This window comes from Mauremys reevesii, linkage group 14 (assembly GCF_016161935.1).
Source record: "Mauremys reevesii isolate NIE-2019 linkage group 14, ASM1616193v1, whole genome shotgun sequence".
Lineage (NCBI taxonomy): Eukaryota > Metazoa > Chordata > Testudines > Geoemydidae > Mauremys > Mauremys reevesii.
The window spans coordinates 5,007,366-5,031,746 of record NC_052636.1 but is presented as its reverse complement, the minus strand read 5'-3'; the positions used below and the strand labels follow the sequence as shown (position 1 = coordinate 5,031,746).

Below are 24,381 nucleotides of genomic sequence, written 5' to 3'. Positions count from 1 at the left end.
AACAACTCAACAACTGCTTAGGAATGCAGGAAACATTTGGGATGCCCTACAAAGACCCCGTGAGCTCTTCAAGTTCAGGATTGTTCCCTGCAGATGTGGAATCATTATGGCAGATGTCACTCATGGCTTCCCTCCTATTCTGACTGACAACTGGTAGCAGGTCCCTCCCTGATCTCACTTTCCCCAAGAGTTATGGTGCAATGAGGACCCAGAACTGATCTCTTCCTCTCTTCTCTGCGGAAGGGTTTGGGGAAAATCAGCACCTGATAGGTTTGATCTCTCCCAGATATATTTTGGTTTGTTCATCCCTTTTTCCATTCCTCTCTGACATTTCCTTTTCTCAGGCACAGGGAGTGACCTATGTCTGGATTCTCTCTGTCTCCCATCCGGCGATGGGCTGGTGAGTGAGAACGAGGAGGAGAAACCCCAGCAGGAAGACACTGTGCAAGTAGATCCACATTGGATGTTATCAGGAAGATACAAAGGGAATGTTTCCAGGAGTTGTGCAGTCCCAGAAAACACAAAAGCCTGTGAGACTCAGCAGAGGCCAGAGGAAAACTACAGTAGCGACTCAACCCTTATTCCACGCAACAGAATCAACTTGGAAGAGAGACGCTACATGTGCCATGAGTGCGGGAAAAGCTTCAATTGGCGCTCACACCTTATCGCACATCAGAGAATCCACACAGGGGAGACGCCCTACACGTGCTCTGAGTGCGGGAAAAGCTTCAATCGGCGCTCAAACCTTATCGCACATCAGAGAATCCACACAGGGGAGACGCCCTACATGTGCGCTGAGTGCGGGAAAAGCTTTGGGCAAAGCTCAACCCTTATCAGACACCAGAGAATCCACACAGGGGAGACGCCCTACACGTGCTCTGAGTGCGGAAAAAGCTTCAGGTTGAGCTCTCACCTTATCAGACATGAGAGAATCTACAGAAGGGAGACGCCCTACACGTGCTCTGAGTGCGGGAAAAGCTTCAATCGGCGCTCAAACCTTATCGCACATCAGAGAATCCACACAGGGGAGACGCCCTACATGTGCGCTGAGTGCGGGAAAAGCTTTGGGCAAAGCTCAACCCTTATCAGACACCAGAGAATCCACACAGGGGAGACGCCCTACACGTGCTCTGAGTGCGGAAAAAGCTTCAGGTTGAGCTCTCACCTTATCAGACATGAGAGAATCTACAGAAGGGAGACGCCCTACACGTGCGCTGAGTGCGGGAAAAGCTTTGGGCAAATCTCAACCCTTATCACACACCAGAGAATCCACACAGGGGAGACGCCCTACACGTGCTCTGAGTGCGGGAAAAGCTTCAATCAGCGCTCAAACCTTATCAGACATCAGAAAATCCACATGAGAGAGAACTGTTATAAATCTCTTGATTAGGGCTGGAGAAAGGTTTTTTGTTTGTTTTTTTTAAATCACATTTGCTAATTCCCACACAGTGATTTTTGTACCATCTTCACCGTGGTGTCTCAGCTCCACCAGATCAGTTGCCTGCTTCTGCCTTTTGCAGCTCACCCTTCTTTGGGGTCAATCCTGTGATCTTTTCTATCAACTCCTTTCCTTTGAGTCAAATGAGTGTGTTTCCCTCCTGCCAGGAATGTTCGTCAGCTCCAGGTGGGAGAGGTTTCATCCCAACAAGCTACACTGAGGCTAAAGCTACCTGTGCCTTCCATCCACTAGGACTGTATATGGCGTTGGCTGCTCAAGTTAGTGATCTTGGTGTAACAAGACAATTATAGTTGTAGAGCAGATGCAGCCCAGGTGCAGGGGTTGGCATTAGCTTCCCCCTTGGCCTGACCTAAACTCCATCACTTTCCCTAGTCTAAACAAACCCTGAGCATCACGGTTATACTGTTCCCCCATTTCAAAGCCATTGTTAGTCATCGAGTTCACTCTTGGGGAAGAAGTTGTTTCACTCCCAGTTGCTCTGATGTTGGTTCAGGTTGTGCTGGGGAGCAGATATTTTTAATACCATTTTTCTCACTTAAAATATATTGAACTATAACAAAGAGGAGGAACTGGGCAGGGATAGGGGAAAATGTCATTTCACCCTCTGGAACAACAGAAGAAGATGGGGTAAATCAGAGGATTCCTTATTCCCCATCACCATCCCAATCCCCCTGTTGTGCAGTTGGTTAGGTCAGTATTTTTTCTAAAGGGCTGGGAAGAGGATTTCCTCGTAAATAACTAAACAAAGTGCCCATGCATTGGGCTCCCAAAGCCGTTGTGGTCCAGGCCCTGCAGGAAGTGGCTCCTGAAGAGATCTCCTTCCTCATTAGCTGCATGTTGCCTATTGTTTGGCAAATACAATCCCTAGCTAGGTAGAGATGGGAAACATGGAAGTGACTTTTCTCATCAGCTCACCCCTGGGAGATGCTGCAAATGTGTAGAAAATGAAATCCGTGTTGAATGTGCTGTAGCTGCAGAAAGATACCTATTTTTAATAGAGACCTGACATTTGGTGTCTTACAGGGATTCTAAATAGCACCTGAATTTAGTCCCTAATTTAAATCTGTGCCACCAGATTAAAGAAATAAAAGGGCATAGTTGGGGGAGTTGTACCTCACTGTCACTACTGATCTGTTGTGTGGTTGGTGAAGAATTCTACACCAGAGAAGTGTCAAATTACTCCAAGTAAGGTCAAAGATTTGACAAGAGCTCAGGTAGAAATTGCAGGTACTAGTGGTTGATTTTCACCCCTGAGATGGAAGCTATGGTGACCTGTGGCCCAGGTAAACTATTTTTAGAACGCTGCTCCCTAGTTAAGTGGCATTGGTCACACTCCTGAAGGATGCCATGATTAAATTGGGCACAACTGTCTTTTACCATTTGGATCCAAAGTTAGATGAAGCACAGAGAGAAACAGCTGATTCCTTCAGAGCCATTCCATGCCTATGGGTCCCAGTCTGGCTGCCTTGTTGGACAAGAAGCACTTCCCTGCTGGCCAAACAATGGTAGCCAATGAGGGAATGTATCAGATTCCAAGTTCAGACTGCAGGATACTTGAATGCTGAGTCCCAGAGTTTCTGGTTTAGTCTAGGCCTGCACAACTCGTAAAGCGGCGAGGGCAATATTACTCCAAAGAAAACAGCGGAGGGATGAAACCCCCCCGGCCTCACTGAACACCACCTCCCAGCGCTGCTGAGCCCCTCCCCGAAAAAATCCCCCCCAAGCGCCACCCGCCCCATGGAAACAAACCCGCCTTCCCTAGCACCGTCCCGCCAAAACTGTGGCATTGAACCTTGGTAATATGTTATAGCGGGCCTCTAAGGTAGTATGATTAAGGTAAAAGAAAAATGTCTTTTTGCTAGAAGTAGAATAAGATCTTCCCCCCACTTTGTAATCAGTTGCTCTGTGGAGTGAATGAGGTGGGACTGAGGAAGGCAGCACCTCCAGACAGCTGGAACCCTTGGAGAGGGGCTGGGAGCCAGACCAGATCAGCAGAACAGGTCAGCCACCGACTCATAGCTCGTCTCCTCAGTCCCCTGCTGCCGGCTCACCAGCCCCTCCCACTCGCCTCCTCATCCCCCCCCTTCATGCTGCCGGCTCACCCACCCCTTTGCCACTGCCCACCCACTCGCCCGGCTCACCCACCGCCTTGCCACTGCGCGCCACTCGCCTCCTCAGACCCCCTCCCTCACCTGCTATTGTGTCATACAGGAGGCCTGTGATACGCAGGGGGTCAGATTAGATGGTCTAATGGTTTCTTCTGGCCGTAAAGTTGACTAATTTCTGAAAAACCGAGTGTAGCATTGGGAGCAGCGTCTGATGTTTCCCTGTCTAGCCGGCTTGCTGCCTAGAACGAACCCTCCTTGAGTGGGGTGATCCCCAGGGAGTAGCTCAAACCTCCAAAGTGCCTGGCCAGGGGCAGGCCATTGGCACAGCAAGGGAGGGGTGTAGCAGTGACATCGCAAAGGCCTTTTGCAGGACCTCAGACTATTGGTCCAAGGTGGTGGGGAGGTGGTGACCTCACAGAGAGATGCTGCCATCAGCCAGGCAGGACCGGGGCGAGGGGCCGGGGAAACCTCAGAGACCCCTGTGGTTTTGCTTCAGCAAGTCTCCTTCTCCAGGTCTCTCTTTGAGGACTGAGAGAGTATTCGGGTTCATGGACGTGAGCGCCAGGAGGAACCTCTTTTGAGTTTTCTCCTTCCCTTTCAGTGATTTTACTAGAAAACAGCCGTCCCTGTTTAGAAGGTAAGAGCCTCCTGGTGGTTTGAAACCTGTTCAGTCTGATCCATCTGGTGAGAGTTGAATTCTAGGCATGGAAAACACGAGCTTAAGGAGGCAGAAGTTTATTGCGCACTTGAGATTTTGTCCCTTAGAATTACTGGGGACATTAGGATTTGTTGTTTTTGTTTCACCTTTTCCTCCATCCCTCCTTCTCTCCTTTCTCTTCGTCTCTTGCTTCTTTTGTCCTTTCTCCTGTTCTCCTCCCAACATTAGGAGAGGTGTGTGTGTGTGTGTGTGTGTGTGTGTGTGTTGCGGGGGAGGGCTCTGTAGTTCCCACTGTGGGAGGTGAATCCAAAAATGTGGGGCTGAAATAGTGCTCGGGCAGTGATCCCCACCAGTGACCTGGGCCATCCTTTGGGCTCTCTAGTGAGAACCCTCAGCCTCCCGTCCTCGGTCTCTACCCTGATTGGCTGAGCAGGGGGTTATTGACAGGGAGGAGACTCAGGTCCTTGTTGTTCTCTTTTAAGACCAAGGAAATAAGTCAGAACCAGTTCTGTGTTTGATGAATTTTGCTGCTTCTCTGCATTAATGGTCTCTGAGCAGTTCATGATTCTCTCTGACATTGCAATTCTCCTAAAATACTTGCTGAATAATTCCTGTGCACTGTTGTTGGTCTGGAGCTCATCTGAGAGCACTTTACTCAGGTCATTCAATGTCTGAAATTCAAGATCCGATGATTAGTTTGAAAATCAGGGCTCTTGGGTCCTATTCCCAACTCTGCCACTGACTGGCTGTGAGACCTAAGACAAGTCAATTCTCCTTTCTCAGCCTTAGCTGCTCCCTCTTTCAAGTAGGGATAATAACGACCCGCTCCTACCTAGCTCACCACACTCACTCTTCCCCAACACACACACTGTCTCTCCCCACACATACACAGTCTCCACACTGCAGTTGAAAAGCAGCTGGCAATATAGTAGGATGCCCATGGAACAATGGGGGAGAGAAACCTGCATCACTGAAAGTGCAGCCATGGAGACACCACACACCAGCCTTGCCTAGCTGGCAAGAATCAAACCTCCACAGAAAGACCCTGTGGCTTCTAACCCAGCTCCCTAAGGCCTCAGCCACAACCACTTAACACAGGGGCCTTTCTACACTCTGGTTCTGTTCTCACTGAAGGGTCATTTCCAATTGTTCACTCGAACCAGCTTCCCCAGCGCAGTCACTGCTGTGCAGCTCTGTACGTGTGGCCATGGCTGAGCAGCCAGAGTTCCTGCCCATTTCCCTACTGGCTGGAGCATGGCTAGAGTGTGTTTGTGGTTAATGACGTTGCTGTAGATGGTTCGTTTCCTGCCTTGGCAATTCAGACAGTCCCTTTTCCCAACATATCTCCAGCACATCAGTCCCTGGCTGGGTCGCCTGGGCAGTGGAAATAAGCCCTGCCAAGGGGATCGTGCAGAACTGAGACGTCCCTCGGCTTGGATCAAAGGGGGAGTTGGATCGAATTTATCACACAACCCTCCCTGCTCCCCAGAGCCCCACGGGGAGAAGCTAGAGAAGGGGGAGTCATTCCTCTCCTGTGCTCCCAGAAGAGCTGCTACGATTCCTTCCTGCCAGCTACTCACCCCTGGATCCATCCTCAGCTCCTGGGATGGTCCTGCTCCAGAGGCTCCAGAGGACTGGGGGGCGGGGGCGTCACTGCACCGTCTGACACACAAGGGAGGTTTCTGGAATTGAAGGAAGGAGCAGAAAATGGAGAGGAAAGAAACAAAGAGAAAACACCTCGTCTCTCCCCTCCCCGTCCCAGCAAGACATGTTACCAAGGACCAGCGTTAGGGGAAATGGTGCCCTGGGCAAACCTTGTACTTTGGCACTTCCCCGTCGCCCCTGGACGATCCCCCTCCCCCTTTACCCCCAGCTCCTGTACTCCCGACCCTTGCACCTCCCCCACCCCTAACTCTGCCCCCTCCTGTGCCCTAACCCCTATGCTGTGTCCCCTCTGCCCTTAATCCCTGGTCCCCCTCCTGTGCCACCAGCCACTGCCCCTCTCCTGCACCCCCTTCACCCCAACCCCTGCACCCTCTCCTGTGCCACCAGCCACTGCCCCTCTCCTGCACCCCCTTCACCCCAACCCCTGCGCCTCCTGTGCCACCAGCCACTGCCCCTCGCGTGCACCCCCTTGACCCCTCACCCTGTGCCACCAGCCACTGCCGCTCTCCTGCCCCCCTTCACCCCTAACCCCTGCACCCCCTCCTGTGCCCCCAGCCATTGCCCCTCACCTGCACCCCTTCACCCCAACCCCTGTGCCCCCAGCCACTGCCCCTCTCCTGCCCCCTTCACCCCTAACCCCTGCACCCTCCTGTGCCCCCAGCCACTGCCCTCCTGCACCCCTTCACCCCTAACGCCTGCACCTCCTGTGCCACTAGCCACTGCCCCTCTCCTGCACCCCTTCACCCCTAACCCCTGCGCCCCCTCCTGTGCCACCAGCTACTGCCCCTCTCCTGCACCCCCTTCACCCCAACCCCTGCACCCCCTCTTGTGCTACCAGCCACTGCCCCTCTCCTGCACCTTCACCCCTAACCCCTGCCCCTCCTGTGCCACCAGCCACTGCCCTCTCCTGCCACCCTTCACCCCTAACCCTGTGCTCCCTCCTGTGCCCCAGCCACTGCCCCTCTCTGAACCCCTTCACCCCTAACTCCTGCGCCCCTCCTGTGCCCCAGCCACTGCCCTCTCCTGCACCCCTTCACCCCTAACTCCTGCGCCTCCTGTGCCCCAGCCACTGCCCCTCTCCTTGCACCCCTTCACCCCTAACCCCTGCGCCCCTCCTGTGCCCCAGCCAATGCCCCTCTCCTGCACCCCTTCACCCCTAACCCTGCACCCCCTCCTGTGCCCCAGCCACTGCTCCTCTCCTGCACCCCTTCACCCCTAACCCCTGTGCCCCTCCTGTGCCCCCAGCCACTGTCCTCTCCTGCACCCCCTTCACCCCTAACCCCTGCGCCCCGCCTGTACCACCAGCTACTGCCCCTCTCCTGCACCCGCTTCACCCAAACCCTGCACCCCCTCCACTGCCACCAGCCACTGCCCCTCTCCTGCACCCCCTTCACCCCAACCCCTGTGGCCCCTCCTGTGCCCCCAGCCACTGCCCTCTCCTGTGCCCCCTTCACCCCAACCCCTGTGCCCCTCCTGTGACCCCAGCCACTGCCTCTCCTGCACCCCTTCACCCCAACCCCTGTGCCCCCTCCTGTGCCCCAGCCACTGCCCCTCTCCTGCACCCCTTCACCACTAACCCCTGTGTCCCTCCTGTGCCCCCAGCCACTGCCCCTCTCCTGCACCCCCTTCACCTCTAACCCCTGCACCCCCTCCAGTTCCACCAGCCACTGCCCCTCTCCTGCACCCCTTCACCCCAAGCCCTGCACCTCCCGTGCCCCCAGCCACTGCCCCTCTCCTGCACCCCTTCACCCCTAACCCTGTGCCCCAGCCACTGCCGCTCTCCTGCCCCTTCACCCCTAACCCTGCACCCCTCCTGTGCCCCAGCCATTGCCCCTCACCTGCACCCCTTCACCCCAACCCCTGTGCTCCCAGCCACTGCCCCTCTCCTGCCCCCTTCACCCCTAACCCCTGCACCCTCCTGTGCCCCCAGCCACTGCCCCTCCTGCACCCCTTCACCCCTAACGCCTGCACCCTCCTGTGCCACTAGCCACTGCCCCTCTCCTGCACCCCTTCACCCCTAACCCCTGCGCCTCCTGTGCCACCAGCTACTGCCCCTCTCCTGCACCCCTTCATCCCAACCCCTGCACCCTCTTGTGCTACCAGCCACTGCCCCTCTCCTGCACCCCCTTCACCCCTAACCCCTGCACCCTCCTGTGCCCCCAGCCACTGCCCTTCTCCTTCCCCCTTCACCCTAATCCCTGCACCCCGTCCTGTGCTACCAGCCACTGCCCCTCTCCTGCACCCCTTCACCCCTAACCCCTGCCCCTCCTGTGCCACCAGCCACTGCCCCTCTCCTGCACCCCTTCACCCCTAACCCTGTGCTCCCTCCTGTGCCCCAGCCACTGCCTCTCCTGCACCCCTTCACCTCTAACCCCTGCACCTCCAGTTCCACCAGCCACTGCCCCTCTACTGCCCCCTTCACCCCAACCACTGTGCCCTTCCTGTGCCCCAGCCACTGCCCTCTCCTGCACCCCTTCACCCCTAACTCCTGCGCCCCCTCCTGTGCCCCAGCCACTGCCCCTCTCCTTGCACCCCCTTCACCCCTAACCCTGCCCCCTCCTGTGCCCCAGCCACTGCCCCTCTCCTGCACCCCTTCACCCCTAACCCCTGCGCCTCCTGTGCCCCCAGCCACTGCTCCTCTCCTGCACCCCTTCACCCCTAACCCCTGCACCCCCTCCTGTGCCCCAGCCACTGCTCCTCTCCTGCACCCTTCACCCCTAACCCTGTGCCCCTCCTGTGACCCCAGCCACTGTCCCTCTCCTGCACCCCTTCACCTAACCCTGCACCCCTACCTGTACCACCAGCCACTGCCCCTCTCCTGCACCCCTTCACCCCTAACCCTGCACCCTCCTGTGCCCCAGCCACTGCCCCTCTCCTGCACCCCTTCACCCAAACCCTACACCCTCCAGTGCCAACAGCCACTGCCCTCTCCTGCACCCCTTCACCCCAACCCCTGTGGCCCCTCCTGTGCCCCAGCCACTGCCCCTCTCCTGTGTCCCCTTCACCCCAACCCCTGTGCCCCCTCCTGTGCCCCCTGCCCCTCTCCTGCACCCCTTCACCCCAACCCTGTGCCCCCTCCTGTGCCCCCAGCCACTGCCCCTCTCCTGCACCCCTTCACCACTAACCCCTGTGCCCCTCCTGTGCCCCCAGCCACTGCCCCTCTCCTGCACCCCTTCACCTCTAACCCCTGCACCTCCAGTTCCACCAGCCACTGCCCCTCTCCTGCACCCCTTCACCCCAAGCCCTGCCCCCTCCTGTGCCCCAGCCACTGCCCCTCTCCTGCACCCCCTTCACCCCTAACCCTATGCCCCAGCCACTGCCGCTCTCCTGCCCCCTTCACCCCTAACCCCTGCACCCCCTCCTGTGCCCCCAGCCATTGCCCCTCACCTGCACCCTTCACCCCAACCCCTGTGCCCCAGCCACTGCCTCTCTCCTGCCCCCTTCACCTAACCCCTGCACCCCTCCTGTGCCCCAGCCACTGCCCCTCCTGCACCCCCTTCACCCCTAATCCTGCACCTCTCCTGTGCCACTAGCCACTGCCCCTCTCCTGCACCCCTTCACTAACCCCTGCGCCTCCTGTGCCACCAGCTACTGCCCCTCTCCTGCACCCCCTTCACCCCAACCCCTGCACCCTCTTGTGCTACCAGCCGCTGCCCCTCTCCTGCACCCCTTCACCTCTAACCCTGCGCGCCTCCTGTGCCCCCAGCCACTGCCTCTCTCCTGCACCCCCTTCACCTAACCCTGCACCCCCTCCTGTGCCCCAGCCACTGCCCTTCTCCTTCCCCCTTCACCTAATCCCTGCACCCCGTCCTGTGCTACCAGCCACTGCCTCTCCTGCACCCCTTCACCCCTAACCCCTGCGCCCCTCCTGTGCTACCAGCCACTGCCCCTCTCCTGCACCCCCTTCACTAACCCCTGCGCCTCCTGTGCCACCAGCCACTGCCCCTCTCCTGCCACCCTTCACTAACCCTGTGCTCCCTCCTGTGCCCCAGCCACTGCCCCTCTTCTGAACCCCTTCACCTAACTCCTGCGCCCCTGCCCCCAGCCACTGCCTCTCCTCCACCCCTTCACCCCTAACTCCTGCCCCTCCTGTGCCCCAGCCACTGCCCCTCTCCTGCACCCCTTCACTAACCCATGCCCCTCCTGTGCCCCAGCCACTGCTCCTCTCCTGCACCCCTTCACCCCTAACCCCTGCACCCTCCTGTACCACCAGCCACTGCCCCTCTCCTTGCACCCCTTCACCCCAACCCCTGCACCCCCTCTTGTGCTACCAGCCACTGCCCCTCTCCTGCACCCCTTCACCCCTAACCCCTGCGCCGCCTCCTGTGCCACCAGCCACTGCCCCTCTCCTGCACCCCTTCACCCAAACCCTGCACCCTCCAGTGCCACCAGCCACTGCCCCTCTCCTGCACCCCTTCACCCCAACCCCTGTGGCCCCTCCTGTGCCCCCAGCCACTGCCCCTCTCCTGTGCCCCCTTCACCCCAACCCCTGTGCCCCTCCTGTGCCCCAGCCACTGCCCCTCTCCTGCACCCCTTCACCCCAACCCCTGTGCCCCCTCCTGTGCCCCCAGCCACTGCCCCTCTCCTGCACCCCTTCACCACTAACCCCTGCGCCCCTCCTGTGCCCCCAGCCACTGCCCCTCTCCTGCACCCCTTCACCCCTAACCCTGTGCCCCCAGCCACTGCCGCTCTCCTGCCCCCTTCACCCCTAACCCTGCACCCCCTCCTGTGCCCCCAGCCATTGCCCCTCACCTGCACCCCTTCACCCCAACCCCTGTGCCCCAGCCACTGCCCCTCTCCTGCCCCCTTCACCCCTAACCCCTGCACCCCTCCTGTGCCCCAGCCACTGCCCTTCTCCTTCCCCCTTCACCCTAATCCCTGCACCGTCCTGTGCTACCAGCCACTGCCCCTCTCCTGCACCTTCACCTAACCCCTGCGCCTCCTGTGCCACCAGCCACTGCCCTCTCCTGCACCTTCACCCCTAACCCTGTGCTCCTCCTGTGCCCCAGCCACTGCCTCTCCTGCACCCCTTCACCTCTAACCCGGCACCCTCCAGTTCCACCAGCCACTGCCCCTCTACTGCCCCCTTCACCCCAACCCTGTGCCTTCCTGTGCCCCCAGCCACTGCCCCTCTCCTGCACCCCCTTCACTAACTCCTGCGCCCTCCTGTGCCCCAGCCACTGCCCCTCTCCTTGCACCCCCTTCACCCCTAACCCCTGCGCCCCTCCTGTGCCCCCAGCCACTGCCCCTCTCCTGCACCCCTTCACTAACCCCTGCCCCTCCTGTGCCCCAGCCACTGCTCCTCTCCTGCACCCCCTTCACCCCTAACCCCTGCACCTCCTGTGCCCCAGCCACTGCTCCTCTCCTGCACCCCCTTCACCCCTAACCCCTGTGCCTCCTGTGCCCCAGCCACTGTCCCTCTCCTGCACCCCTTCACCCCTAACCCCTGCACCCCTACCTGTACCACCAGCCACTGCCCCTCTCCTGCACCCCTTCACCCCTAACCCCTGCACTCCACTCCTGTGCCCCCAGCCACTGCCCCTCTCCTGCACCCGCTTCACCCAAACCCTACACCCCCTCCAGTGCCAACAGCCACTGCCCCTCTCCTGCACCCCCTTCACCCCAACCCCTGTGGCCCCTCCTGTGCCCCCAGCCACTGCCCCTCTCCTGTGCCCCCTTCACCCCAACTCCTGTGCCCCCTCCTGTGCCCCCAGCCACTGCCTCTCTCCTGCACCCCTTCACCCCAACCCCTGTGCCCTCCTGTGCCCCAGCCACTGCCCCTCTCCTGCACCCCTTCACCACTAACCCCTGTGCCCCCTCCTGTGCCCCAGCCACTGCCCCTCTCCTGCACCCCTTCACCTCTAACCCCTGCACCTCCAGTTCCACCAGCCACTGCCCCTCTCCTGCACCCCTTCACCCCAAGCCCTGCACCCTCCTGTGCCCCAGCCACTGCCCCTCTCCTGCACCCCCTTCACCCCTAACCTGTGCCCCCAGCCACTGCCGCTCTCCTGCCCCCTTCACCCCTAACCCTGCACCCTCCTGTGCCCCCAGCCATTGCCCCTCACCTGCACCCCTTCACCCCAATCCCTGTGCCCCCAGCCACTGCCTCTCTCCTGCACCCCCTTCACCTAACCCCTGCACCCCTCCTGTGCCCCAGCCACTGCCCCCTCCTGCACCCCCTTCACCCCTAATCCCTGCACCCTCCTGTGCCACTAGCCACTGCCCCTCTCCTGCACCCTTCACTAACCCCTGCCCCTCCTGTGCCACCAGCTACTGCCTCTCCTGCACCCCTTCACCCCAACCCCTGCACCCTCTTGTGCTACCAGCCACTGCCCCTCTCCTGCACCTTCACCTCTAACCCCTGCGCCGCCTCCTGTGCCCCAGCCACTGCCTCTCTCCTGCACCCCTTCACCCCTAACCCCTGCACCCTCCTGTGCCCCAGCCACTTCCCTTCTCCTTCCCCCTTCACCTAATCCCTGCACCGTCCTGTGCTACCAGCCACTGCCCCTCTCCTGCACCCCTTCACCCTAACCCCTGCCCTCCTGTGCTACCAGCCACTGCCCCTCTCCTGCACCCCCTTCACCCCTAACCCCTGCGCCCCCTCCTGTGCTACCAGCCACTGCCCCTCTCCTGCACCCCCTTCACCCCTAACCCCTGTGCTCCCTCCTGTGCCCCCAGCCACTGCCCCTCTCCTGCACCCCTTCACCTCTAACCCCTGCACCTCCAGTTCCACCAGCCACTGCCCCTCTACTGCCCCCTTCACCCCAACCCCTGTGCCCTTCCTGTGCCCCAGCCACTGCCCCTCTCCTGCACCCCTTCACCCCTAACTCCTGCGCCCCTCCTGTGCCCCAGCCACTGCCCCTCTCCTTGCACCCTTCACCCCTAACCCCTGCGCCTCCTGTGCCCCCAGCCACTGCCCTCTCCTGCACCCCTTCACCTAACCCCTGCGCCCCTCCTGTGCCCCCAGCCACTGCTCCTCTCCTGCACCCCTTCACCCCTAACCCCTGCACCCCTCCTGTGCCACCAGCCACTGCTCCTCTCCTGCACCCCTTCACCCCTAACCCTGTGCCCTCCTGTGCCCCAGCCACTGTCCTCTCCTGCACCCCTTCACCCTAACCCCTGCACCCCTACCTGTACCACCAGCCACTGCCCCTCCTGCACCCCTTCACCCCTAACCCCTGCACTCCTGTGCCCCAGCCACTGCCCCTCTCCTGCACCCGCTTCACCCAAACCCTACACCTCCAGTGCCAACAGCCACTGCCCCTCTCCTGCACCCCTTCACCCCAACCCCTGTGGCCCCTCCTGTGCCCCAGCCACTGCCCCTCTCCTGTGTCCCTTCACCCCAACCCTGTGCCCCTCCTGTGCCCCCAGCCACTGCTCCTCTCCTGCACCCCCTTCACCCCAACCCCTGTGCCCCCTCCTGTGCCCCCAGCCACTGCCCCTCTCCTGCACCCCCTTCACCACTAACCCCTGTGTCCCCTCCTGTGCCCCCAGCCACTGCCCCTCTCCTGCACCCCCTTCACCTCTAACCCTGCACCCTCCAGTTCCACCAGCCACTGCCCTCTCCTGCACCCCTTCACCCCAAGCCCTGCACCCTCCTGTGCCCCAGCCACTGCCCCTCTCCTGCACCCCTTCACTAACCCCTATGCCCCAGCCACTGCCCTCCTGCCCCCTTCACTAACCCTGCACCTCCTGTGCCAGCCATTGCCCTCACCTGCACCTTCACCCCAATCCCTGTGCCCCCAGCCACTGCCTCTCTCCTGCCCCCTTCACCCCTAACCCTGCACCCTCCTGTGCCCCAGCCACTGCCCCTCCTGCACCCCCTTCACCCCTAATCCCTGCACCCTCCTGTGCCACTAGCCACTGCCCTCTCCTGCACCTTCACCTAACCCCTGCGCCTCCTGTGCCACCAGCTACTGCCCCTCTCCTGCACCCCTTCACCCCAACCCTGCACCCCTCTTGTGCTACCAGCCACTGCCCTCTCCTGCACCCTTCACCTCTAACCCCTGCGCGCCTCCTGTGCCCCAGCCACTGCCTCTCCTGCACCCCTTCACCCCTAACCCCTGCACCCTCCTGTGCCCCCAGCCACTGCCCTTCTCCTTCCCCTTCACCCTAATCCCTGCACCCGTCCTGTGCTACCAGCCACTGCCCCTCTCCTGCACCCCTTCACCCCTAACCCCTGCGCCTCCTGTGCCACCAGCCACTGCCCCTCTCCTGCCACCCTTCACCCCTAACCCCTGTGCTCCTCCTGTGCCCCCAGCCACTGCCCCTCTTCTGAACCCCTTCACCCCTAACTCCTGCCCCCTCCTGTGCCCCAGCCACTGCCCCTCTCCTGCACCTTCACCCTAACCCCTGCGCCTCCTGTGCCCCAGCCACTGCTCCTCTCCTGCACCCCTTCACCCCTAACCCCTGCACCCCTCCTGTGCCCCCAGCCACTGCTCCTCTCCTGCACCCCTTCACTAACCCTGTGCCCCTCCTGTGCCCCCAGCCACTGTCCCTCTCCTGCACCCCTTCACCCCTAACCCTGCACCCCTCCTGTACCACCAGCCACTGCCCCTCTCCTTGCACCCCTTCCCTAACCTGTGCCCCAGCCACTGCCTCTCCTGCCCCTTCACCCCTAACCCCTGCACCCTCCTGTGCCCCAGCCACTGCCCCTCTCCTGCACCTGCTTCACCCAAACCCTGCCCCTCCAGTGCCACCAGCCACTGCCCCTCTCCTGCACCCCTTCACCCCAACCCCTGTGGCCCTCCTGTGCCCCAGCCACTGCCCCTCTCCTGCACCCCTTCACCCCAACCCCTGTGCCCCTCCTGTGCCCCAGCCACTGCCCTCTCCTGCACCCCTTCACCCCAACCCCTGTGCCCTCCTGTGCCCCCAGCCACTGCCCCTCTCCTGCACCCCTTCACCCCAACCCCTGTGCCCCCTCCTGTGCCCCCAGCCACTGCCCCTCTCCTGCACCCTTCACCACTAACCCCTGCGCCCCTCCTGTGCCCCCAGCCACTGCCCCTCTCCTGCACCCCTTCACCTCTAACCCTGCACCCTCCAGTTCCACCAGCCACTGCCCCTCTCCTGCACCCCTTCACCCCAACCCCTGTGGCCCCTCCTGTGCCCCCAGCCACTGCCCCTCTCCTGCACCCCCTTCACCCCAACCCCTGTGCCCCCTCCTGTGCCCCCAGCCACTGCCCCTCACCAGCCCCCCATCACCCCAACCCCTGTGCCCCTCCTGTGCCCCAGCCACTGCCCCTCTCCTGCACCCCTTCACCACTAACCCCTGCGCCCCTCCTGTGCCCCCAGCCACTGCCCCTCTCCTGCACCCCTTCACCCTGCACCCCTCCAGTTCCACCAGCCACTGCCCCTCTCCTGCACCCCCTTCACCCCAAGCCCGGCACCCCCGCCTGTGCCCCCAGCCACTGCCCTCTCCTGCACCCCTTCACCCCTAACCCCTGCACCCTCCTGTGCCCCCAACCACTGCCCCTCTCCTGCCCCCTTCACTCTAACCCTGCGCCCCTCCTGTACCACCAGCCAATGCCCCTCTCCTGCACCCTTCACCCCTAACCCCTGCCCCTCCTGTGCCACCAGCCACTGCCCTCTCCTGCACCCCTTCACCCCAACCCCTGCGCCTCCTGTGTCACCAGCCACTGCCCCTCTCCTGCACCCCTTCACCCCTAACCCCTGCACCCCTTCCTGTGCCCCCAGCCACTGCCCTCTCCTGTACCCCCTTCACCCGAACCCCTGCACCCCTTCCTGTGCCCCCAGCCACTGCCCCTCTCCTGTGCCCCCTTCACTCCTAACCCCTGCTCCCCCTCCTGTGTCACCAGCCCCGGGCCCACTCCTGCACCACCTTCACCCCTAACCCCTGCACCTCCTGTGCCCCCAGCCACTGCCCCTCTCCTGCCCCTTCACCCCAACCCCTGCACCCCGCCTGTGCCACCAGCCACTGCCCTCTCCTGCACCCCTTCACCCCTAACCCCTGCACCCCCGCCTGTGCCACCCGCCACTGCCCCGCTCCAGCACCCTCTTCACCCCTAAGCCCTGCACCCTCCTGTGCCACCAGCCACTGCCCCTCTCCTGCACCCCTTCACCCCAACCCTGCACCCTCCTGTGTCACCAGCCACTGCCCCTCTCCTGCACCCCTTCACCCCAACCCCTGCGCCCCTCCTGTGCCACCAGCCACTGCCCCTCTCCTGCACCCCAACCCCTGCACCCTCCTGTGCCACCAGCCACTGCCCCTCCTGCCCCCTCCACCCCAACCCCTGCCCCCCCTCCTGTGCCCCCAGCCACTGCATCCAGGTCACTTTCCTCAGCCGGGCTGCGTCAGGGGAGGGCAGAGAGCAGCAGCTTCTGATGCTCCCCTCACAGCCCAGCCCAGGGGGGGAAGTGACCAGGACGCAGGGAGCACGTAGTATTGCTCCTCGCTCCCCCCAGCCTCTATGGGGCCACGGAGGAGCATTGGGGCAGGGGAGAGCAGTGAGCACCTTTTCACGGCCACACGGTGCCCTTTGACCCCCTGGAGCCCTGGGCGGCTGCCGGGGGCCCCACCCCTAAGGCCGGCCGGGCTCCCCAGCACGAACAGCAGAGACACACAGAGACTGGCCACACACTCTGCCCAGCCATTGCCTGCCATTGCAGGAGAGAAGGTGTCAATGGAATCGAATGCCCTGGCTCAGACAAGAGACACAGGGAGGTTTTGCTGTTCATGGATCCATGCAAAGGAAATTGTGTCTCTGTGTGAAAATAGGGAGGGAAATGAAACACCCACCTGGTGGTGCCCAAGGCGGAAGGGACCCGTATCGGATTAGAACAGGACACGTTCTCAAGCAGCATGTTTCTCACTCTGCCCATCTGTCAGATTTGATGATTATCGATGGAAATATTTTGCCATGGGGTCGTGTGTTTACACAGAAATTGACATTTACCAACAAACACGTAATTCTCCCAGTCCTGCCTAGCCTGCGGGGGGGTGGAGTGTAGAAGGACAGAGTCACTCTGCCCATTGCCCATGCCAGGCCTGGGCTCTCCATGCTGCCCACTTCCCACAACACTGGGATCCTGCCCTGACCTCCCCTCAGACCTCTATCCCCCACCCCCACTGCTGGGCTCCCCTCCCCACACTGTCCAACTCCCCTGCTTCCAGGATCCCTCCCCACTGCCCTCCTCCCCGCTGAGCAAAAACTCAACATTATTCCAGGGCCGCCCACAGGATTCAGGGGGCCTGGGGCAAAGCAATTTCGGGGGCCCCTTCCAGACAAAAAAGTTGCAATACTGTAGAATACTGGATTCTCGTGGGCAGCGGCGTAGCCAGGTTCTCACATGAGGGGAAGTGAACTCATAAAAAAAGGCACCACCCAACATATCAAATTACTAATTACATCCGCTCCCTCCCACTTCCTGCTCCCTTCAGAACCCCCAACAACCCCCCACTCCTTGTCCCCTGACTGCCCCCTCCTGGGACCCCGGCCCCTAACTGCCCCCCTAGAACCCTACCTGTCCTCTGTAATCTGATGTTTCTAGCCGGCTTGCTGCCTAGAACGAACGCTCCTTGAGGGGGGTGAGCCACAGGGAGTAGCTCAAACCTGCAAAGTGCCTGGCCAGGGGCAGGACATTGGCACAGCAAGGGAGGGGTGTGGCAGTGACATCACAAAGGCTTTTTGCAGGACCTCAGACTATTGGTCCAAGGTGGTGGGGAAGTGGTGACCTCACAGAGAGATGCTGACATCAGCCAGGCAGGACAGGGGCGAGGGGCCAGGGAAACCTCAGAGACCCCTGTGGCTTTGCTTCCGCAAGTCTCCTTCTCCAGGTCTCTCTCTGAGGACTGAGGGAGTATTTGGGTTCACGGACGTGAGCGCCAGGAGGAACCTCTTTTCAGTTTTCTCCTTCCCTTGTAGTGATTTTACTAGAAAGCAGCTGTCCCTTTTTAGAAGGTAAGAGCCTCCTCGAGGTCTGAAACCTGTTCAGTCTGATCCATCTGGTGACAGGTCACTTCTCTTCTCTATACCTCAGGCTCCTCCCCATCTGCCCAATGGGAACAGGGACAATTCTCGAACTCTGAGCAGTCGTGAGCCTGAGTGAGATAAGGGGCGATAAAGCCCTCTGTGAAGGAGAAAGGGGAGTTTCACGTTGTTTAGCACCAAGGAATTCTAAAGTTTGCTAAAATGTCTAGTCTGCGGAAACAAGAAATGGTCGGGGCCAAACTTTTTAACCACTGCCTTTTCTAAAGCCCATTCAGGGGTGTGAGTCCCTGTCTTTTAGGTACCTGGGGTTCTTTGCCAGCAGGAGAGAAGAGGTTCCTGCCTCCATTTTTGTGGCCTTAACAAACCAGGTGTTGTGCCCCAGTTCTCATCTGAGATCCCTGAAAAAGAACATCTTCCCATCCATGAACAAGACAGGACCTATCTTTCAAAGGGGAACAAAGAGACCCCTGGGACGTGCAGACTAGCCAGCCTCACTTCCATAGCTGGAGAGATACTGCAATACATTCTTAAACAGTTTGTCAGCAGCACCTACAGGATAATTTGGTTCTTAGGACAAGTGAGCATGGATTTGTCAAGAACAAATCATCCCAAACCCAGCCTCTTTCCTTCTTTGGCAGGGTTCCGGGCCTAGTGGAGGTGGGTAAACAGTAGATGGGATCTATCTTGGGTTTACTAAGGCTTTTGACACAGTCCCGCAGGACATTCTCACAAGCAAACGAGGGAAATGCGGTCTAGATGCAATCAGTGTCATGTGGGTGCAGAGCTGGTTGAAAGCCCAGACTCCAAGGGCCCTTCTCCAGGTTTGGCTGCCCGACAGAGAGGGGGCACCTCGTGGGTCCGGCAGGATCAGTCCGGGTCCGGTACTATTCAATAGTTTCATGAATGATTTGGAAAATGGAGTGGAGAGCATGCTTCTAAAATGTGCAAATGACACCAGGCACTTTGGAGCTCAGGACTGGAATTCAAAACGCCTTTAACGAACTGGAGACTTGGTCTTCTTGATCCAAACCCCATGGCTGGGCCCCTCTCTCTAGACTGGGCTGAAGTGAAACCCCAGAGCCAAACACTCCTCCTCCTGGGCAGTGCGCTCTGACCTTGAATGGTCAGATGCTGCTTAGCGCTGTCAGAGCAGCTTTGGCTGGGGGATTCTCCCAGCACTTTCCAATAGCGGGAAGGTACGAAATCCCCATTTGCCTGCTGGGGACGGAGCCCTAGAGGGGGGAGCAACTTGCCCAAAGTCCCACCGGAAAAGGAAAACAACCAGCAGTGGAACCAATAGGGGTGTCAGGATCTTGGAGGCGCTGTCACCCCCACACTAGGGCGGTGTTATGCACCCTCTGTGGCTGGCCGAGTTTCTCCGTCCCTTGGCAATAAGACAGCCTAGAACCCCAACCAGGGTTATTCTATCTGCTACCCAAGATCCATAAACCTGGAAATCCTGGATGCCCCATCATCTCAGGCATTGGCACCCTGACAGCAGGATTGTCTGGCTATGTAGACGCTCCATCATCATTCCACACAAAGATGGACTACAAGCCGTCAGGAACAGTATCCCCGATAATGTCACAGCTGAACTTTGTGACTTTGTCCTCACCCATAACTATTTCACATTTGGGGACAATGTGTACCTTCAAGTCAGCGGCACTGCTATGGGTACTCACATGGCCCCACGGTATGCCAACATTTTTATGGCTGACTTAGAACAACGCTTCCTCAGCTCTCGTCCCCTAATGCCCCTACTCTACTTGTGCTACACTGATGACATCTTCATCATCTGGTCCCATGGAAAAGAAAACCCTTGAGGAATTCCACCATGATTTCAACAATTTCCATCCCACCTACAACCTCTGCCTGGACCAATCCACACACAAGAGATCCACTTGCTGGACACTACTGTGCTAATCGATGGTCACATAAACACCACCCTATACCGGAAACATACTGAACGCTGTACTTACCTACATGTCTCCAGCTTTCACCCAGACCACATCACACAATCCATTGTCTACAGCCAAGCTCTAAGATACAACCGCATTTGCTCCAACCCCTCAGACAGAGACAAACACCTACAAGATCTCTATCGAGCGTTCTTACAACTACAGTAACCACCTGCTGAAGTGAAGAAGCAGATTGACAGAGCCAGAAGAGTACCCAGAAGTCACCTACTATAGGACAGGCCCAACAAAGAAAGGAACAGAACCCCACTAGCCGTCACCTTCAGCCCCCAACTAAAACCTCTCCAGTGCATCATCAAGGATCTACAACCCATCCTGAAGGACAATCCCTCACTCTCACAGATCTTGGGAGACAGGTCAGTCCTTGCTTACTGACAGCCACCCAACCTGAAGCAAATACTTACCAGCAACCACACAACAAAAACACTAACCCAGGAACCTATCCTTGCAACAAAGCCCATTGCCAACTCTATCCCCATATCTGTTCAGGGACACCATCATAGGACCTAATCACATCAGCCATGCCATCAGGGCTCATTCACCTGCATATCTACCAATGTGATATGTGCCATCATGTGCCAGCAATGCCCTCTGCTATGTACATTGGCCAAACCAGAGAGTCTCTACATAAAAGAATAAATGGACACAAATCAGACATCAAGAATTATAACATTCAAACACAGCCAGAGAACACTTCAATCTCCCTGGTCACTCGATTACAGACCTAAAAGTCGCAATATTACAACAAAAAACCTTCAACAACAGACTCCCACGAGAGATGCTGAATTGGAATTAATTTGCAAACTGGACACCATTAAATTAGGCTTGAATAAAGACTGGGAGTGGGTGGGTCATTACACAAAGTAAAACTATTTCCCCATGTTTATTTGTCCCCCTACTTGTTACTCACACCTTCTTGTCAACTGTTGGAAATGGGCCATCCTGATTATCACTACAAGTTTTTTTCTCCTGCTGATAATAGCTCACCTTAACTGCTCACTCTCATTATAGTGTGGATGGCAACACCCATTTTTTTCATGTTCTCTGTGTATATATATATCTTCCTGCTGTATTTTCCACTGTATGCATCTGATTAAGTGGATTTTAGCCCATGAAAGCTTATGCTCAAATAAGTTTGTTAGTCTCTAAGGTGCCACAAGTACTCCTTTTATTTTTGCAGATAAATTAATGGAGGTGAAGTCCATTAATGGCTATTAGGCAGCCTGGGTAAGGAATGGTATCCCTAGCCTCTGTTTGTCAGAGGGTGGAGATGGATGGCAGGAGAGAGATCACTTGATCATTGCCTGTTAGGTTCAGTCCCTCTGGGGCACCTGGCATTGGCCACTGTTGACTGATAGGATATGAGGTTGGATGGACCTTTGGTCTGACCCAGTCTGGCCATTCTTCTGTTCTTATGAAGGGAAGGGCAGAGCCTTGTAACAGAGTTTCTGTAGTGTAGTGGTTATCACATTTGCCTAACACGCAAAAGGTCCCTGGTTCAGAAACATGGTAGCTTAATTTTTCCCAGCTCCTAGTGGCCTGTCCCTGCTGTTGTAGGAGCAGCAGTGATTTCTATGCTCAATAGGTCTGTTATACTTCCCCCATTCCCATTTTTGTCTCCTCTGCCTCTCTGAATGCCTGTGAAGTGGCTTGCTCCCTCCCCCTCCCGCTCCCTCCTGCCATGCTTGTGGGATGAAGGGGCTGGTTGAACAGCTGGAAGATCAGAAGAGCTGCTAGATAGACAAGGTGTCTGGGACTCTCATTAGGCAGCGATCACACACCCAGAGCATGGACACTGCATGGACACTGGCTGAGGTGGAGTGTGACCCACCAGATGCAGCCAAGTCATCTCCAGTCGCAGGCCATGAGGAGCAGGTCCTTAAAACGGGAAGGGGCCCTGTGCTCAGGAGTCACTCACAAGCTTGTACCTCCAGTGAACGCCCTTTGCCCCGACTGTCTGGCCAGTGGTTCGCTGCGTTGCAGTTCATTGTGCCTCAGGAAGACTTACCTTCATCACACCGTCCATCGCGGTGCTGGGAGACACTTACCTGGCAGAATCCTGTGCCTGCCTCTTGTCTTCCCAGGGGTGGCTACTTGCAGCCCAGGAGAAGAAGGATGGTTCTGGTGAAAGGAAGACAAGCAAAGCACTGGGAGGAAATTTGGGTGTGGGCTCTGCGCTGGGGGTGGGTGGGTGGTACAGCTCCCAAACTGACCGGTACACACAACCCTCTGGCAGCAGCTCCTAGATGAGTGGGGCCAGGGGATCTCCATGTGCTGCTGTCTGCAGGCGCTGCCCCCAGAGCTCCCATTGGCTACAGTTCCTGGCCAATGGGAGCTGCAGAGTTGGTGCTCGGGGCAGGGGCAGCATGTGGAGACACTCCCCCCACCCCAGGGGATGCTGGGACATGCCAGCCACTTCTGGGAGCGGCACGGAGGGGCGGATGTAGAGTGGGCAGGGAGCCACCTTAGTGCTGCTGGCACATCTCTGCACACCCGTTGTAGGGGGAGGGGAGCAGAGGGCCTCCATGTGCTGCCTGGGGTAGGGGCAGAGCACGGAGCTGCCTCCCCTCCCAGGTCTATTCCAGGAGTGGGTGGGTGGGGTCTTTTGGCCTGCAAGGTGCAGCAGGTCAGACTAGGTGATCACACTGGTCCCTTCTGACCTTAAAGGCTCTGAGTCTAAAAGGGAGAGGGAAGTAAAGAAATTAAAAAAAAAAAATAAACCAAGCATTGTAATACCAGGATGACTCCAACTGCTCATTATATAGTCCCACCCCTTTCTTCCTCCACTGGGTGTTTAATGACCTGTTGGGATTTGGGACACTGATTCTCTCATTCCATTGATAAACTGATACAACATGACTGAAATTAAACCAATTCCCAGTGGAGGAATCATCATATCATTGCATTAGCTAGAAATTGAACCCAGGTCAATTGCTTGGAAGGCAGCTATGCTCACCACTATACCACCAACGCATCTGGTGAAAGTCTCTGATTTTTCACACTTGGTGATTGGTCACCTTACTTCTCAGCATGAGGCGAATGTCTCTGTGGTCTCTGCCATTCATCGTGGGGAGTTTCCCCACTGATAACAGTTCTTGCTGGGTTGGGGATGGGAGACAGAAGAGGCGTTTATTCTGTTTCATTCCTCTCCATTTTCTGTTCCTCCCCTTCCCTTCCAGGGTCCTCCCTTCCATTTCAGACTGTGCAGTGACACCCTCCCCGCACCCAGGACTCTCGAGCCTCTGGAGCAGCACGATCCCATGAGATCCTCAGTGACCAAGGGTCTTTTCCAACTTCCAGGAGACCCCGCTTGAATCTAAAGGAAGCTCTGTTCCTTCCTGGGGATCCTCTCTCCCGTCATGGAGATCAAGAGCATGAAGCCTCTCTGCCTTGCCTCCTGGGTCTGAATTAATGTCCCATTTCCCACTATGTGCTCGAAAGAAACAAATGTTTCTAACCCAGGTGAGTGGAGTTAATTCAGCTGGAATCCTTCACCCACATTCCTTAGGAGATACAGACTCTCTGTGACACAGACTGACTGGGGTTCATCTCTGCATGTCCCCAATGGGGAAGGAAAGACACTCAGGGCGAAGGAAGAAGATGGACAGAAGGAGTCAAATGGGGCTAGACCAGAATAGGACATTTTCTGCCTGTTAAAATGTACTAGACTCTAATTGCTTAAAACAAAACAAAACCCACCAGCTTCTGTTTGAACCATCAGCTTTTCACAGAGCAGCCAAAGTGGTGAAGCACAGACACACATAACCACCGACAGCCCAAGTTTGTCTAAGAAGCACCTATAGTGGCTCATGCAGGGGGAAATACAGCTGTGGGTGTGAGTTCAGGCCTCACCCAGAGCATTGGTTTTCATTAGCCACGGAGCTTCCCCCACTTGCTTTGCCCAATTCACATGGAAAGTGCCATAGGAGGGTGATGAGAGTAAATTCTAAACTCTGAAATGCGGAGGTTGGCCCAGAGATTGGGATAAGGGGTTTGAAGAGAAAAAGCTCTAAGAGTATAAAACCCAGACAGTCTCCAGGGGCAGGTACGGTACAACGCCTCAACAGAGAGCCATTTGGGGTGGTTCACTTTCTCTGTTCAATGTCCTGAGAGGTATTTGAAGATGAAGATAACGCCATGGCTAACAGGTGACTGGCATGTCCTGGGTTAAAGAAAGGGACCTGGGTTAATAGTCTGAAGATTTGCGTTACCGTCACTGTCTGACCCCCCTTCAGTGTGGAGCAGGTGTGTACGTTGCTGGGTGGAACGCACAGACTCCTGCAGAGCAGGGGCAGCTGTTTCCATGGCAGAGAGCCTGGCACTTAGGAGACTTTCTACACTTGCTGTTTTGAAGCAATTCAGTAAAATAACAGTGGAGCTACAATGTCTGGTCCAAAATTTCAGCCCCCCTGGTGCAAAAACGCTATTTTAGGATCTACATCGGAGGCTCCTGGCACTAGGATACCTGGCCAGAGAGCTCAGTGGGGGTGTAACAGCTGCTGACTCTGAGGGTCCCGGGCTAAATCCACTTGCAGGGGGAAGTGTTTTGATTTATTTGATGGATAAT

The 24,381-nt window shown here is 57.8% G+C and overlaps 1 protein-coding gene across 1 annotated transcript in view; it reads left to right on the top strand.

Moving 5' to 3' along the window:
• The first annotated feature begins 787 nt into the window (after nucleotides 1–787).
• Nucleotides 788–24,381, top strand: part of LOC120381416 (zinc finger protein 271-like) — a 1,091,725-nt gene continuing 1,068,131 nt past the window's right edge. Inside the window, exon 1 of the mRNA XM_039499604.1 lies at nucleotides 788–1,196. Within this exon, the coding sequence (XP_039355538.1) occupies nucleotides 788–1,196 (409 nt within the window). The remainder of the gene's footprint in view (nucleotides 1,197–24,381) is intronic.